The sequence below is a fragment of the Martes martes genome, assembly GCF_963455335.1.
Source record: "Martes martes genome assembly, chromosome: 9".
NCBI classification, from domain to species: Eukaryota; Metazoa; Chordata; class Mammalia; order Carnivora; family Mustelidae; genus Martes; species Martes martes.
In genome coordinates, this window is record NC_137896.1 from 84313448 (window position 1) to 84332047 (window position 18600).

Below are 18600 nucleotides of genomic sequence, written 5' to 3' on the forward strand. Positions count from 1 at the left end.
TCGGGCCTGGCCACGCACAGGTGGCCAATGAGATTTTAACACACACAGGAAACTCCACAGTGATGCTAGGTGACCAATTGAATTACAATATATCCTAGTAGACATTTGAACCAGTCTATTACACCTTGATTAAGATTGGCGCCAAAAAGGCTCCCAAAGAGCGGGGGCCCATACTTCTTGGTAGCTAGGGAGACAGTATGCAACCCCCCTCTGATTGGATGTCTCCACTGGGCCTGACCCACCCTTGTATCTGGGCTTTGTTACCTGGAGCTGGTTTCTGGGACTTGCTTTTAAGTAAATCCCCTTGGGGAAGGGGAGCAGGGACAGTTTAAGGGTTAAACAACAATGGAATGGAAGCCTCTGGTTAAATAGGTCCTTACAGTATCCAAATGCCTAGAAATGCTAAGTTTTGGGATTTTGAATCATATTGCATTCAAATGTCTAGAAGACCTATCTTTTGTTTTTTTTTAAACATTTTATGAAGGAGTTAATTGAACTGTACTGATTTCAAGAGCTACATTTAGGAGGTACAGTTATCTTGAACTACATTTAGAGCGGTAACAGATTGTGTGAATTAAGTAACTTCCAAGCTAAAACTTATGATAGCTTCCTACTGCATAATGATTACGATTACAACCATCCTGGGCATGCTAGAGTAACAACACATGGCTGTTCTTTTGGGCTCCATTGTTCCTTTTTACAAGGGTTACTTGGGCACTATAGAATCTGGACAGTTATGGGAAATTATTCATTGTTATTTTATTTGCAGTATTAATATGCATTAAAGGATTGACACATGATTATTACTCCTATAGGCATTATTAAATTCTTCAAACTCCTTGAACTATTTTCTAAGGGTAAATTAAGTCTTTTAGACACCGATGATGCCATCTATATAATAGTGTTATTGTGAACGTGAATTTTTTTTTTCCTGCTTCTGGGATTCTTGGTCATTTGATAGGTAGATAGAAGAGATCCCCAAGAGAAATAACTATTCCCATTAATTTAAAGAATTGGAGTTTCAAATAGTTGATGTGAATTTTTGAGATGTCACCTTCCAAGCAGTCATATCCAGTTATAAATATATAAAACTAAATAATGGTTAAAAATAAGGAGATTAAAAACAATCATGGCAAGGGAAATATTAGTCGAAACTCAAGGTCTGAGGAAAAAGAAGGGAAATACTTGGTCACTTTGGTTTATATAAATGTTAGAACTGAACTTTACATTTAGTTGTACGATTTCTATCAGCCAAAAAGAGTAAATTACAAAGAAGAAATACATTTTAGTTCCTCAGTGGCAACAAATATTTTTGCCTTACAAAAGTTTTTAAAGTATTTTTATAGATAAATAGAACGTATACACACAAAAGTACAAAAAACAACATATTCAGCTCAATGAACTATCAGCAAATCACAACTAGAACAAGAAAAAGAACAAAGCCAATACATCGTATTACTGCCCCCCATTCCCTTCTAATCATTGTCCCTTCTCCTCCACAAGGTAACCATTATCCTGACCTTCATGATCATCAATTACTTGATTATTCTTTATCATTTGAACCCTTAAACTTATAACCCTATACAACACCTTGCCTGTTTACATGTAAATGAAATTATATAGTATTCTTGGGACAGAAGAGGCTGGGAGTCTGGCCTCTTTTGCTCAGCTTTATGAGATTTTCCACATAGTTGCGTGAAATTGCAATTTTTCTTTTATATTGCTGTGTAGCATTTTGTTGAGAAATATAGCTCAATATAGTTAACCCCTGTACTTTTTTTTTTAATACGTTTTTATTTTTTTTATTAACCCCTGTACTCTTGAAGGGTGTTTGGCTTGCTTCCAGTTTGGGGTAATTTTGAACTTTACTGCTAAAAAGATTTTTATAAAATGTATCTTGTTGCACAAGTGCATCGTGCATTTCCATTAGTTATATTCCTCAAAGTGGGATTGCTAGACCAAAACCTGTTTTCCAAAATTGTCGTACCAAGTTATTCTCACCAGCAGTATGTGACAATTCCTACTGGTTGGGTCCTTGGGCTCTGGGTGCCTCACCCGCTGCAATCAAGGTATTGGCTGAGGCTGTGGTCTCAACTCTGGTTCCCTTAACAACCCTATTGTCTGTCTTAATTTTAGCCATTCTGAAGGGTATTGAGGAGTATCACATTATGGCTTTAGTTTCCATTTTCCTCCTTACAAATAAGGTTGAGCACCTTTATACAAGTTTGTTGGTCACTGAGATTTTCTTTTGGAGAGCCTGCTAAAGTACCTGACCCATTTTTTAAATTTATGGTCAATCATCTTTGTAATTTATATCCGTTTTTCATATACTTTATATATGGGCCGTAAGTTGGCATCTGGTAAATATCTTCTTCCAATCTGTGCCTTGCCTTTCATTCTCTAATGTTGTCTTTGGATGGACCTAAGTTCTTCAGTGATCAATTTAATGTACTCAAGTATGTAATTATTTTCTTCATAGATAGTGACATTTTTGTTCAATTTAAAAATCTTTCCTGTCATTAAAACAATTTATAGACATCTCCTAGACATTAAGACATCTCCTAGACATTAGGACATCTCTAGAATGTAAATTATTTTATCTCTTACAATTACGTTTATAATCAACTTGCACATCATTTGATTTGGGTTATGGTTTGAAATAGAGGTTGTTTCTTCTTTTTCCTACAGTGTGAGTATCAGATCAACCAAGCACTGTTTATTATCAAAAAGTCCTTTTCCCACTGCTTAGGAGTATCATTTTTGTCTTAAATCAAGTGTCCATTTATGTAAAGGTCTGTTTCTGAACCATCTAACCTGTTTCTTTCATGTTTGTCTATCCCTTCACCATTGCCACAGTGTCTTAATTGCCTTGATTTTAAATGTGGTACCCATCCAACTTCATTATTCTTCAAGAGATCTTTGAAAGTTTCTTGGATATTTTTGATACTTTGCATTTCCATATACATTCAAAATAAGCTTGTCATATTACACCCCCCCACACGCACACACAGAAATCTACACAAATACACAGACTGCAATTTTGAATGGATTTCCTTTGAGTCAATTTGGAAAGAACTAAGGTAAAAATATTGAGTCTTGCAACCATGAACATGGTGCATGGTGTAACCCTTTTTTTTTTTTTTTTCAAGATTTTATTTATTCACTTGAGACAGAGAGATACAGAGAGAGAGATAGAAAGAGCAGGAGCAGGGGGAGAGGCAGGGGTAGAGGGAGAAGCAGGCTCCCCGCTGAGCTGGGAGCCCAACAGCGGGCTGGACCCCAGGACCTGGAGGATCTGAGCGGAAGGCAGATGCCCAACCATCTGAGCCACCCAGGTGCCCGGGTTTAATCCTTCTTTCACAAGAAAAGTATTTTTCTTATGATTTTCTTACTAACATTTTTTGTAGCTTACATTATTGTGAGAATACAGCATACAATACACACACAAAATATGTGTTAATTAACTTTATGTTATTGTAAGACTTCTAGTCAACAGCAATAGGCTATTACTAGTTAAGTTCATTGGGAGTTAAAAGTTACAGTAAATTTTTAACAGCATATGGGTCAGCACCCCTAACATTTGCCATGTTCAAGGGTCAACTGTATTTAAGTCTTCAATTTCTTTTCAAAATATTTCATATTCTCTGTAGAAATGCTGCAATTTTGGTTAAACTTATTTCTAGTTATTTGGTATCTTGCATGCTACTAGAAATCATATTTCTTTATTTTTTTAAGAGATTTTATTTATTTACTTGAGAGAGACAGAGACAGCAACAGAGATAACAGGAGAGAGGAGGAGAGGAAAAAGCAGGCTCCGCTCTGGGCAAGAAGCCTGATTTGGGGATTCCTGGATCATATCCTGAGCCAAAGGCAGTCGCCCCAGAAATCGTATTTCTTTAAAAGTCTATGTTGTTTGTTCCTAATACAGTCAGACATAACTGGTCTTTGAATATTTACTTTGTATCTGCCACTCCGTTAAAGTAACTTACAGATTTAATAACTTCTACACTTCTTGGATTTCTCTATGCACACATCATCTATGAAGAAATAGGTAAATTTTTCCTTCCTAGTCTATACCTTTTATTTCTTCTTTAAAATACTAAACCCCGCAATTATCTTAAATTAAGTAATGTGTAACTCCAGCTGTAAATTCAGTAAAAAGATGCCAGTGGATTCAAGTCCCTTTCCACCTCACATACTCTCACTCAACTGTGACCAGCTCACTCCACCTTCCAATCACTTCCATACTGAGCAGAGCCCAGCGAGCTTGGACGCAGGCTGCGGAAGCGCGCGCCGCTGGCACTGTAACCGCTGCGTCCCGCCCCGCCCCTTGTCCAGACGCAGCCAATCAGCGGCTGTCTCTTTCGAGCGCCCATCGGCCAAAATGGCGGCGGCCGTTGGCGCCGAGTCCGGCTTGTAGTTCTATTGCCTTACTCCGCCGGTTGCAAAATGTGAAAGGTGAAGGGGCCGGTAGAGGGGAGCTGTAGGCAATGAGTCGGCGAAGGAAACATGGGGACAGCCCTGGCCTGAAGAACACGCCGCGCAAAGCGGCGGCGGCTGAGGAATGCAGCTCGATGGTCGAGCCAGGGAAGAGGCGGCTGAGGTGGGCCCGCCGCTCGAGGCCCCGCAGGGCCGGAGAGACGTCTCCCCGGCCCGTGCCGCAACAAGAGCAGCCTCCAGCAGCCGCTTCGTGCAGTAAAAGTAACCCCGAGGGTGAGACGTCGGCAGCGCGGCCCCTCCGGGCTTAAACGCTGCAACCCCACAGCCCCGCTTGCAATGGGGAATCCTAGGGTGCGGGTGCGGGTGGGGGTGGAGTCTGACGTGTTTTCTTTCTCTGGGCTTCGCCCCTCGCGAGTCCGAGAGGAACACGACGCCACTACCCCCATAGATTTAGGCTCCGAATTTGAGTTCTGCCACGTTCTGTTTGACCATCTACTTGCTGCTTTTGCTATAGGAATAGGCCCTGTAATTTACCTGTTTGAGGGAAGGAGGGCGGCTATTTCTAGACTGCTCCAGTCACACAAGAGGCCGAGCGAGGAAAACTATCTGATAGACTTGCTGCCTTCAGCTTATTCCCAGAATTGCCCCATCTCGACTTTTTGCCCTGGCTTGCTCCAGTGAAGGGGTCATATAAAAAGCTCTAGCTATCTCTACCATCCTCAGAGTTTGGGTGATGTCTCACTTCATGATTTATAAACCGGAAGTGTCTGTGTATGATGTCCCTCAAAGTAGGAAACTAAGGGCCCCCGAGTATTTCATTCTGGTCAGTTTTTGGTGTTCTATTTTTTCAGAGATTTCTAATAAATCCCGGTAGGAACTGAAGTTTATACAAAAGCTCTTTGTAAAAGTGTGTTTTTAAAATACGACTTTTGTTACCTTACTTGTCTTTAGTTTACTCCCATAAAGCAATTCTGGAATGAACAAAAACAAATGTTTGTAGAAATTTAAAAGTGATACTGGACAAAACTTCACAGGAAATGGGTAGCTAAAGTTTTTTGAAGTAATTAGTGTAAGTTGGATAGAGTTGATGAAAGGGGGCTAAACAGACTTTTACTGAAGTTTCTTCTGGGAGCTTTTTGGTTTTTGAAATGTACCTATAAATTACAGGTGGTTCCCATAGCCTCCAAATGCCAGTGGTAATGAATGGAGTGAATAGATTATACAGTATTACACGTTCATAAGCTACTGGGTTATATTAAAATACTTGCTATTTACAGTGTCAAATTTGTGAAGTATTACAAGGATTATTATGTGAAATATTCCAGTTTTTATTAAAGTAATATCTTTGGGAGAAGATTTTATAATTGGACTATAAAAAGTAATCTAAAGGATATGTGACTTTGGGGTATTAGGAAGTAAAGTAATGCTTTACAAAATGCAATACTTGGTTTTTTAATCTTATTTTATGTAGAAAGATATGAAACACCAAAGAGAGTCCTGAAAATGGATATACTGTCATCTGCCTTCAGTTCTCCTAATGATCCAGATGGACAGAATGATATCTTTTGGGATCAGAATTCTCCAATGACAAAACAGTTAGGTAATTTATTAATATTTTTATCTGGGTAAATATTTGGCAAATGATTAGGATTTAATTATAGCATTTCAGTAGGGTAATAACAGAACTTTTATACAACAGATGTTTTTTGAGAATCTTATGTGATCGTTATGGTACATATATGATGTCAGTGCTTAGTGATCTAAGCCGTACTAATTAAAACTGTTTTCTAAGAAATGACTGCTATTTTTAAAATTAAGTTTTTTGTTTACCATTTATAGAAGTGTCTTTGTTCTTTAGGTAAAGGAAGGAAAAAACAGACTTACACCACAGATAGTGATGAAATCTCACATATTGTTAATCGTATTGCTCCTCAGGTAAATATCGCTAGTTTTATATTTCATTTTAAACCTATGAAAACTATACCAATAGGCCCATATATGAAAAATGTTTGTCTTTTACAATTAGGTTTTCTGAAAATAGAGCACCAAAGGTTACTTTTACCTTTTACACTACTGAAATGTATATTTTGAAGAAGGAATATAATGTATAATTGGCAATATATATTTTCTTAAGCATATATCCTATATTTTAATTTTTTTAGAGTAATAATTTTGACTGTTTTTAATGTTAAACAATATACGGCATTATTTTTAATGTTATTAAAATAATAGACAATAAAAATTCAAACTTTTTAATGTTTTTTGTGATTGGTATTTGTCTATTGTCTCTAGCACACTTTTTCCCCATTGAAATTGCTCTTCTTAATACTTGTGGACTAATACAATCATTGAGAAGCACTCATAAAAGTAGGAGATACTGGATTTGAAGTTAGTTCTCAGCCTGCCTTCTATATTGGGTGACCATAAGCAAGTCACCTAAACTCTCAGAAATTTAGTTCATTCAGTCATCAACTAGAATTACTTGTCTTGCTCTTTCCATTGGACTATTATGAGGATTAAAGTAGATAAAAATTCTTTGTAAACATAGAGCACTATAAATATAAGGTTATTTTAAAGTTCATTATGATAGTTAAATTATATGCTGTCATAGAACCATCTTCAAAAGTTTCTTTTTTCAGTTCCTGTACCACTTGAATGAAATAGAAATACAGGTTTAAGGCAGCCTCTATTCTGAACCTCTTTACTGTCCTCTCTCCTTTTTCTTATTTAACAATATTTGAATTCAGAAAACATCTAGTTTTTGCTCAGTGTCCTCTCTGTAGGAAGTATAGTATTTTTCCTTGACATACCCTTGGTTAGTGACTATACGCTCACCGTAAACAATAGATGGCATAGTCCCAAACTGTGGTTACAAGGAATTACCATCATCCAGGTGGAGGAGACAGGAAATAAAGTTTTTCTTAGTGGCTATAAAATATCCAAAATTACAATTAGCACAGTCAAAACAACTCTGTTGCTACTAGCTCTGCATTCCATGTTTGGCATGTCATAGAAATTCATTTTACATATGGTTCATTAGTTAATAGCTTTTATAACATAATACTATTTACTTCATAAGTTAACAATAGGCCTTCATTAATTGTGGGTTTCACATGAAAGAAGCAATAATAAAATGTGTTTGGACTGGCCAGCTTAAGTAGTGATAAAAAGATAGTTGAGTAAATTACTGGACCCTTTACCTAAGTGGGCTGGAAGTAATAGCTCACATAAAGAAATGGCAACAATATGCAAGTGGTAACTTGTATATAAGAAAAAATACAGTAAAATTAGTTGCTTTTAAATGGTACTCTTTTCAACTAAAGCATGTAGATCTTTGGTAGTGTAAGATTATCATGTTCTCAGAATGACATATTCATGTTTTTTATTTTTAGGTGAGTAACCCCCTCAACTAGTTATTTAAGTCACCTTGGTATTTTCAGAGATGGCTTTTTCTTTTTTTTTCAAATATGCACTTCAATTTTCCCTGGACAGTCATTTCACTTTCTTGAGGGATACTTTTCATATAGTGTTGTTAGTCATCATTTTTGTACAACTCTACTCAGCCTATTCTCTAGGATTAAATGAAGTAATATGTTCACATACCTTATATAGCACCTGGATTGTAGTTGGAAAACAGTAAATTATGCAAGTATTATTAAAGAGATTTTAAAAATATAACACAAATAGTATAAAAACATACATCGGGCCCTTGTATATAAAATTGAGATATATAAAGTTGGCATACCTTTATTCTCTAAAAATTGAATGAATTTTAAAATACTCGGTAAATGGACAAAGGGTCCATCATTAAATCATTAAGAATATTTTCCCTAATTCAGAGTTGTTGTTGAAACAAAAGTGAAAATATATATTGAGTCTGAAAGTAAAATTACTGATTACTGGAGTATTTTGTGAAGCTAAAATCTAGGTTCAACTGGACATCTAAGAAAACTTTGTTGATTAAGAATTTTAAAGTACCAAGTTGTAGGGATATTTTCACCTAAACCTAGTAAATAAATATAAACTGATAGCTTCTTCATGCCTAGCATTTTGCTTGATGCTGATCATAAGATCAGTCCATGCTTTCAAGTATCCTAACCTACTGATAAGATTACTTTTAGCTTGTGTGATATTTATGTTCATTCTAAGTACTATGTTCATCCTAAGTACGAAAACAGTAGAAAATGGTTAAACCATTTGATTTGTTGGTCTGTAAGTAATGAATAAACTCATTTTCTAATTTTTTTTGCATGATCAACTGACTGAAAGGAGTAGCAAAAGCATCCAGGATTAAAATGGCCCTTTGTTTTCCTTTATAGTGGTTAAATTTCTTTTCCTGCTTTCTCTACTTATTTTTGTTCTTATCCCTGCCTTTCTTAGCATCATTTCTAACTTTGCACTTGACTCTGTCCTGAGTTTAATTTTAAGTGTTTTCAATTCAGGTCAACATGGATTGTCCAACCTTAGATAAAGATTATAATAGGATAGGGAAAATTTGGAGAATCAGGTGATACAGAAAGAATTCTAAATGTTTCTCTCCATTCTTAATAAGTCAGTTTTCTGTTGGGAAAAAAAAAAAAAAACTGCTTTTACTGTTGAATATGTATTAGTTAATTAAATTCTTAAAATTAATTTTTTAGAAAGTAAAAATTTACTAATTCTGAATGTTTTCATTTCTTGAAACATATAAGGATCACTTCTTACAGCTTTTTATTGCCATCCTCCAACTTCTCATTTTTCTCAAATTTGTTTAATAACTGTCACCTTACCGGAATTTATTGCTTTAGGAAAATAATTCAGTGTAGATAAAGTTTTCTTTTCTTTCTTTCTTTCTTTTTGGCATGTAACTCTTTTTTTTTCCCCCTAAAGTTTTCTTTTCTTTTTCTTTCTTTCTTTCTTTCTTTTTGGTATGTAACTCTTTTTTTCTCCTTAAAGTTTTCTTTTCTTTTCTTTTTCTTCCTTCCTTCTTTTCCTTCCTTCCTTCCTTTCTTTCTCTCTTTCTGGTATATAACTCTTTTCCCCCCCCTTCTTCTAAAGGATGAAAAACCAACAACAAACTCCATGCTAGGCGTGTGGATTGGTGCAACTGCTATTCCTTGTACTCCTAGTGTAGCAAAAGGAAAATCAAGAGCAAAAATCAGCTGCACAAAGTAAGTTCAAACTTTTCAGCTTTCCTGAGATTCAGTGGAGTAAATATTTTTAATAATACTCTGTTTTGGTTTTGTAAATAAATACATCAAAATGGCTATAAATTATATTTTTTAAGTTTGACATGTAGAATTTTAGGCTCACAATAATTGTGTTAAAATTTCGAGTTTTAGTATATTAAAATATGCTTAATAACAGTTGAAAATCTGTAATGACTCTTTGATGTTTTCTTAGTTATAATTTCTAAAATTTTTTCAATAGGTTAAAAACACAAAATCGAGAGGAAGAACTTATGAAATTAGCTAAGCAATTTGATAAAAATATGGAAGAGCTAGATGTGATTCAAGAGCAAAACAAAAGAAATCATGATTTTATCCAGGCAATTTCAGAAGCAGAGACTTTAAGCAATTATAAAGATAATGTACAGATGCAGTTATTACATGATACAGTTCCTGAAATAGATAATTCTATAATAAAGAAGCCAGTGAAAGAAAATACCAAAATACCTATGGAAAATGATCAGAATAACAGTCAGAAGCCATTTGACCAAAATGCTGAAGCAGCCTTTAATGCCATTTTTGATGGCTCTACTCAGAAATGTAGTGGACAGTTCAGCCAAGATTTGTCAGATGCTTTTTTGAACATGAGTAATACCACCTTTGGAAAGAAAAGCACTTTAAAAGAGGAGAAAATCATTACAAATGAAAGTCTGCCAGATAAAACCCCAGGATCACTTTTTTGTCAAGTAGACACTCCTGGAATCACAAAATCATGTGTGACTTTTTATACTGAGAAGCAAGAAGCTTTCCATGAACACCTTGATACATTTACTACCAGTGATTTTGAGGATGATTGGGAAAACTTACTAAGTAATGAACCTTTTGTTATGCAAAATGTCAAAATGTGTGAACTTTTCCCTGCTCCTAAAACAGCCCAGATTGCTGATCAAAAGGGAATTTATAATTTTAACAATAAAAATGATAAAAATAAGTCAAGAATGAATATAAGTCTAGATACCTGGTTAAAGGATTCAAAAATTTTACAGGATCTCCCTTCAAAGACACAAAACAAGGAATTAATAGGTTTTGGAAAATATGGGTTTTCACTAAATCCAAACGATAAACCAAACAGATTACCACCCACTGGAAATAAAATGAAATTTGAGAAATCTTTCAGTAAAACTGTTGTTCAAGACAAAATTCAAGACTGTGCAGTTGTGTCTAACCTGACAAAAGAAGATAGGCACACTAAATTTACTTCTAATGTAAATACTTCCGAAAAGTCACCTTTGAACACAGGACATTCTAATGAACAAAAAAATAAGTCCACTTATAATCAGTCTTTTAAAGCACCTGCTAATATAGATAATTTTGGCTCTGCAACTTTGGGCAATGAAACCAGTGTTTATAATCCAAATCAGACTAATGCATCAAAGTTAGGTTCTTTCTTTGATGACTGGAATGATCCGTCATTTGCCAATGAAATTGTCAAAGCATGTCATCAATTAGAGAATACCTGGGAAGCAGATGATGTAGATGATGATTTATTATACCAAGCATGTGATGATATTGAAAGACTAACTCAGCAACAAGACATTAGAAAGGACAACAAGATATTAGAAAGTAAACTTGAGATCAATAATAGTTCCAAACATGGAGCCAAAAACATGTTTACTACATCTAAACAAGAAAGTCAATCAGTGCAATCAAGGCATTTGAATCTGAACAGCATTTCAGGCCATATATCTTCCACAAACAGCTCACAATTAAATAAACCAGTGAAGATGGAAAAAGAAATTTGTGGAAATTCTCCAAGCTTTTTAGGTGCCACGACTAATTTAAAAATATACTCTAAGAACTCAGATTGTCAGATCAATAATCTGCATTATTCCTGGAATAACACTGATTTTCCAGTACAAGTGAATAGTACTCAATCAGTTCGTATGGGAAATTCAAGTCTGAATGTGAATTCAGACCACAGGAATACAGAAACTGCTACTTACAAGAAATTAAGTACTCAGCATCTGTCCCATAGGAGCACAACAGATGGAGCTAAGAGTGACCTTAACAGACCAGTTAGATTTCCTAAGTATACATTTACGAAGATGAAAAATTCTCAAGTTCTTTCCCAGTTTAATCAAAATTGTATGCCAACCAATATTTCTGATACCAAAATTACACAGGGTTTAGAGAGAAATAAAACTGTCAGCCCATTTTGTGGAAAGACTGTTCAACAGCAGTCTTTGGTGAAATGTTCTGAATCTTTGAAACAACCTTCAAAAGGTATGTATAAAAGAGTTTTCTTTTAAAATTATCACCTGGGAAAGTAGCTAAACTAGTTATTTGTTATATTGAATTTGTGTAACAAAATTTTAAAAATCACGATGTTTAGAATTCTTAAAGTGACTCTTGCAAATATGCTCTAATATACAAAGGGTGGGTAATTTATATTTTCGGAAGATTGCATTAGATTCTTCTTAGCTTTTAATATGGTGACTAGCATATTGTCAGTACTCAATATTTGTTGAATGTTTTCTGAATTATTTATTAGAAAATTATACTTTTAGGTAGATACATTGCTGTGAGATTGTTTACTAAATATCTCATTGTTTCAAAACTTGAATCTTATTCCTATGTTTAGCAGACATTGAGGTGAACGATGTTTGAAAATTCAGAGCATTCTAATTAAACACATTTTTACTATAATATCTGATATGAAATTGTTAGTTGTGATGGTTAGAACTGTAATTTGCTTAGTACAACCTGTCATCTTTGATTCTTCTGATTCCTCTCCCACAGTTCTATCAAGTTCCATTATTTCTACCTCAAAATAATACATCTCAAAATAGTCCATTTTTCTCACTCTTAACTGCTACCATCCTTATCCAAATCAACTTTTTTTTGGACTAGATTGTAGTTCTTTTATCTGTCCCTTTTCAATTCTCTCCAAACAGTAGAATAATCTTTTCACAAACAGGCAAACCTGGCATTCCTGTGCTTAACCACAACCTTCAATGATGGCCCATCATTTTTCAAATAAAATTCCAGGGGCGCCTGGGTGAATTAGTCTGTTAAACTGCTGCCTTCGGGTCTGGTCATGATCCCAGGGGCCTGGGATTGAGTCCTGCATCAGGCTCCCTGCTCGGCAGGGAGTGGCCTCTCTCTCTCCCTCTGCCTGCCGTTCTGCCCATTTGTGCTGTCTGTCTCTCTATCAAATAAGTAAATAAAATCTTTAAAAAAAAAAAAAAGAAACAAACAAAATTCCTACTCTGCGTTGATTTACAAGGTTCTGGATTATCACTCCTTAACCTCTCTGTCTTCTTTTTTACCTCACCTACTGAGCTTCAACTACACTAGCTATCTTTCAGTTCCTTGAACAGAACAGTTTCTTTCCTAGTTCAGGAGCTCTGACTGATAGTCCCAACTAAAACTACTTCTTCCCAGCATATGACCCCCCCATTCCTGTCTATTCGTAGGTGCTTTTTTATCCTTAGGTCTCAACTTAAATATGACTTCCTCATAGAGATGTTCCTTGAACAATCTATAAATAGGCCAAAAGATCTATAATCTCTCTTATTTCCTTCATTTCTTTTACCACAATTTGAAAGCAAGTATTGATTATTGTCTGTCCTCTCTGCGAATACCTAGGCCTGTCACAGCATCTGCCACTTAGAAGATGTTTAGTAAGTATTTGAATATCATGCCACATAATGTGAAAATCTGTTATTCACTGATATTGTAATGTTTTATAAAGGGACTGTGTCTGGCATAACTACTTGTACATCGTAATGCCCAGTTTTTTTCACTGCCTCATGTTTTTACAGATGCTCTTTCCTTCACCAGAAACTTAGTGCCCCCATGTGCATATACCAAACCTGCCTGGCCATTTTCCATTTGTCCTTTAAAACACAGTATGTTTCTATCCACCCAGATAATTTAGCTTCACTTTCTTTGGGTTTCTCCAATACCCAGTGTTAACTTCTGTTACAGCATTTACTATGCTAGCTTGTAATTATTGATTTTCTTAATCAGTCTTCCTCACTTGGGGCTAACGTTAGGGTTCTTATCTATTATGTAGATCAATGCTAATAAGGTGAGGGAGTTTTTAGCTGCTTTTAACATTAGGTCATTGTTTTCTGTTTAGATTCTAGATGATGATTTTGTTGGCATTACTGCTATAACTTTCCTATTTAAGTGCTCCCACCTTTTTTTTTTTAACTTGTAACAGTAGTATGTTGGTTGTTTAAAAAGAAGGAAAGAAAACAGAATAGATTAATTTAAAGTCAAAAATTAAATTCTCTGTTTCTCTTTTCTCACAGCCGTTCCTCAGGGAAAAACCACAGTTAACAGTTTGGAATACATCATGTAGAATTTTCTGTGCATATGAAAGCATGTATGCATGTTTGTGTGTATGAATACATGTGTATACCTACACATTTATTTAATCAGATGGAATTATATACTGTGTACCTACGATTTGGCAACTTGGTTTTGCCTTCATTAAATATAGCTATTTTTCCCTGTCATTCATGTAGTTTTGCTTCAGTCCTTTTAATGACTACATAGTATGTCTTTATACAGATATACCATGATTTATTTAACTGTTTCTCTGTTGATAGAAAGTTCAATTTAGTTGCATTTTTGGCATTACAAACAGTCCTTCAGTGAATATACTTCTAAATAAATTTCTCCATGCTCGTATGATTGTATCTGTTAATTATTAAAAAATTGATGTAAGAGAATGTTTTGAATTTGATGGCTAGCACCAAATCTTCCCCAAAAGTTATATCAGTTTATATTTTTTATCAACATTGACAATGAATACTTCCCTACATTATAACCTAGGTATTTTGAAACAATTGAAAAATTGTGGTCAATCGATAATAATTTTAAATATTTGAATTTATATTTAAATCCATGTAATTAATTGGACCATACTCAACATGAATTTAGTTACATACAATTATAACTATATTAAAGACTACATCTCTGGAATATTTGAGTTTTCCCAAATACTATCCTTCTGCATTTTTTGTGTGTGGATAATCTCTCTTTCAGTTTCTTTTAGTTTACTGATAGTACCTAATCTTCTAATTAACATTAATCTTCTTGATATTTTCTATTGTTTTTACTTTTACTTTGTTATGTTGCAAGAGGCTCTCCAGAGACTGTCTCTGAAACAAAACCCATTTAACTACCTTATTGCTATAAAGCAGGGTTGGGCAAACCATGGCCTATCTAAATCCAGCCCGTAGCCTGTTTTTGTACAGCCAGCATGCCAAAATGGTTTTCACATTTTAAATAGTCGAAAAAATCAGGAGAAGAGTAATAATATTTCATGACCTTTGAAACTTTCATGGAATTCAGATTTCACCATCACTAAACAAAGTTTTATTTGAACACAGTCATATCATTTGTATTGTCCATTGCTGACTATTTTCATGATACAATAACAGATCTTAACACTTCCAATGAAAGCCCATATGACCTTCAAAGATTAATATATTTACTTTCTGGCCATTTACAGAATTTTTTTTCCTTTTTTGCTGACTTCTGTTTTAGGATAAACATTAAGAAGAGCCACTCTTTCTGTGTACCTTGCAATAGTTTGAGACTTTGCCATGTATTTTTATTGAAGATTGAGTTAAAGGCTGATGGGAGAAATGGATGTCTCTAAATCAAAATTTCATAGTGTGACTTTATCTACATCATTTGAAATTATTTTCCAAGAATATCACCAAGCCAGTTGTAGGGAACTATGTTCTTTTCTGCTGTCATGGATTATTAACCTGTTTTCCTTCCAAACTTAAATTAAGGTCAATACAGTGCAACTGTGTGTGTGTGTGTGTGTGTGTGTGTGTGTGTGTATTCTGAGTTTATGTTTCTCAGCTTTGAGACTAAAATAGTAGACAATTAGTCAAGCTAATTATAAAGTATCTTATAGCATCTTTCTATGAGGAAAAATAGCTACAAATCTGTGAGATAATTAGTTTAGGAAATAAATAAGGCATCAGAGTAATCTGGGGAGTTTATCTGCAATATTTATATCTACCCTGAACATGCTCTTCCATTTCCAATTATACCAAGAAAGGAAGGGGAGACAGATAATTTATTTTGGACAAATAATCTCCCTTAGTTAACAAGGGAAATGTCTTTTTAAGTCCGAACCTTTGTCTAGATGGTAGTGTAAATAATACTTCTCTGCCAGTAGTACTACAGATTCTTATTCTATGAGAGGCAGATTTCACAAGATAAACAGTTTTACCAATACAGGGTCATATAAATATGATTTAAGGTGATGGTCTTAATTTTAAAACATCCTTTAAATGAGAAAATACGTTTGCTGATCTTAAAGTTTGATTCTTATTAGCATTATGTAGATAATCTTTTAGCCCAAAGTGACTAAACTGTATACTTAAAAAGACATTCAAATTGGAGATTTTATTCAGATATTCTCCTTTTTGAAATTTCTAATGTTTATAAAAAATGTATTCTTTAAATAAAAATAATTGACAGTGAATTATGTGCTTATTGTCATGATAGATTTCACCAGATCCCTCTAAAACATTTCTCCTCAATGGCTAAAATGGAAATCTTGGAGCTCTATAGAGGAAAAAAAGGTGGTGTGAATATTAATATAGCTTATCTTAGAGGGAAAAAATAGACTGTTTGAGGTATTTATATTTAATTCATTATATTTTGACTACCTTTCTGTTAAAGTTTGTATAACATTTAAAATCCCAGTTTTTAAAAAATACTCATTTTGTCGATTATATAAATTAGATGTCCTTATTCACAAGAATTATGTGCTAGGAAGTTAAAATGTACAGTTTTAATCAAATGAACTTTATCACACTGTGAAAAGGTATATAAAACAAGGACAGACTGATCGGTGCTTGATTTTCCTTTGGCCTAGGGTACTGTGTCTGTATGTGGAATATCATATTTAGTAGTTTAGCATGATTTAATAGTTAATACCAATATGGCAAGTCTGGATAATAAAAAAGTAAAAATTAAAATTCATATTCAGGATGCCTTTATAGTCTATAATAGTAATATCTATATTTTGTTTAATTTTTAGAGGAAGAAGAGAAAAATAAAAAGTATTCTCCTGAAGAAATTCAGAGAAAAAGACAAGAAGCACTGGTTCGAAGAATGGCCAAAGCACAGACCTCATCTGTAAAGGCAGCTCCCACTTAACTTGATTTCTTTTATGAAATATTAGTTGGAAGACAAAGACAGTTAATAGCTATCTATGATAGGAAATATTTTTTCTTGATTTCTCTGTGAGAAATATAATGCTGACTTATAAAGCATGGACTTTTTTTTTTTTTAATGGACTTCTGTTTTATTTAATAAATCAATGTTTGCAATAGTCAATGAAATCTTTCCTTGGAGAGGTATGTGGAAATAATTACATATAAGTTTTGAAAATTCAGGAGAGTTAGCAATTATGTTATAGAATTATACAGAGTAAAGTAGTATATTTTTAAATATTGTGGGTCATCCAAAAATAGGTAATCTACTAATTTTTTATTGTAATGACTCCCTAATACAAAGCTTCAACTCACTAAGTAAATAAGTATTTTTTTATAGTTTTACTTTCAATAACTGTTTTTAAGTTTTTTATATAGTTCTGAATCTTAAAAATACTTTCATATTCTTAGGAACATGGTTGGTGGGAAATAAAGGACTTTAATTTATTTGTAAGGAAATTAACTATTTTCAGTTCCTAGTCTGAAATAGATCTTAATTTTAGTTTTCTAAAACATGATGTATTTTGGAAACCTTCCACTACTTTCAGGGAAAATGCTGATTTAAGAAGTTTGGGGGGGAAAAAAGACTAGCTATGTAAATAATAACAGTGTTATTAACATTTAGAACTGTCAGAACCTTTAGATATCATTGGGTCCAACTTCTTTATTGTATGGGTGAGAAATGAATACCTTTATTCTGGAAGTCACAAGGCAAATTAAAGCTATGCTGGGATTAGAATGATTTCTTTCATTCTATTTATTTATTTTTTATTTGTTTATTTGACAGAGATCACAAGTAGGCAGAGAGAGAGGAGGAAGCAGGCTCCCCACTGAGCAGAGAGCCCGATGCGGGGCTCGATCCCAGGACCCTGGGATCATGACCTGAGCCGAAGGCAGAGGCTTTAACCCACTGAGCCACTCAGGCGCCCCAATTTCTTTCATTCTAATGAACACCTAGACAATTGTACCATTTTCTTTCAAGTATTAATTAGTATACAAAATAACTTGTTTGTAGGAACATTAATTATTTCATAGTATAAAACTAAAAAGAAAAATAGTAACTCAGAGTACATTAAGGACTGTTTAATAATAATGCTCATTATTTCTTGTATTAAAGAATTCATTTCAGAATATAAAAATGAGAATCTTTCTCTTTCTGGTTTACCTATAACTATTTAATTTTCCCTTAACTATTTTTCTGACTTTACTAATTTGTTCATCTCTATTACCTTATTTTTTCCTTTATGTCTGTTTAGAATTCACTAAGCCAGAAAAATCAAAGCAGAGGTCAGAAGACAGTAAGGATGCTTCTTAAATGGCTTTGGGAGACTTGATGAAAGGTATACATGTGAAACACCTATTAGTGCATTCACCACTATTCAGGTGTCTTAGAACTATGATAATATCAAAATAATTAAATGCATTTTAAGATATGGCTATATAGAGACATATCATTCTGAAAATTATATTTTCATATATACAGTAGAGTAATACATTCTTTTTCCTTAAGGTATTATTGGAAACAGTAGAAATTAGTGGCCCTTTAGTAAACACACAGAGGGCTATGTAGATCATTTCTCTAGGCTGGCTTTTTCCAATCTTTAGGAAATCTGTTTCTACACAGAGAAGAGCCAGTTGGTAGGCCTAACAGCTGTATTCCAGATCAAGCTCGACTGCTGTTTATGCATCTCAGGTTGGCTGTGGAAAAACTGACATTAATAATGCCATGATTGCAGGAAAGTCCACTGCACACTAGA

At 34.2% G+C, this 18600-nt stretch overlaps 1 protein-coding gene across 3 annotated transcripts; it reads left to right on the forward strand.

Moving 5' to 3' along the window:
- Positions 1–4357: 4357 nt before the first annotated feature.
- ETAA1 (ETAA1 activator of ATR kinase) lies at positions 4358–17977 on the forward strand. Of its 3 annotated transcripts, XM_080813124.1 has the most exons (7): positions 4358–4713; positions 5912–6040; positions 6299–6375; positions 9478–9590; positions 9850–11870; positions 13196–13270; positions 16669–16965. In XM_080813124.1, the coding sequence occupies exons 1-6, from the start codon at positions 4491–4493 to the stop codon at positions 13258–13260; spliced, it is 2628 nt and encodes an 875-aa protein (XP_080669250.1). In that variant the 5' UTR covers positions 4358–4490; the 3' UTR covers positions 13261–13270; positions 16669–16965. The 3 variants fall into 3 exon arrangements, with proteins under 3 accessions (XP_080669250.1, XP_080669249.1, XP_080669251.1); XM_080813123.1 differs by lacking the exon at positions 13196–13270 and having other exon boundaries at positions 16669–17977; XM_080813125.1 differs by lacking the exons at positions 6299–6375; positions 13196–13270 and having other exon boundaries at positions 4375–4713; positions 16669–17977.
- Positions 17978–18600: the final 623 nt, after the last annotated feature.

Coding starts and splice junctions, on each gene's coding strand:
- ETAA1 (XM_080813123.1), top strand. CDS start 4,491: ATGAGTCGGCGAAGGAAACATGGGGACAGCCCTGGCCTGAAGAACACG. Junction 6,041..6,298: donor TCCAATGACAAAACAGTTAG/GTAATTTATTAA, acceptor TTTGTTCTTTAG/GTAAAGGAAGGAAAAAACAG. Junction 9,591..9,849: donor GCAAAAATCAGCTGCACAAA/GTAAGTTCAAAC, acceptor TTTTTTCAATAG/GTTAAAAACACAAAATCGAG.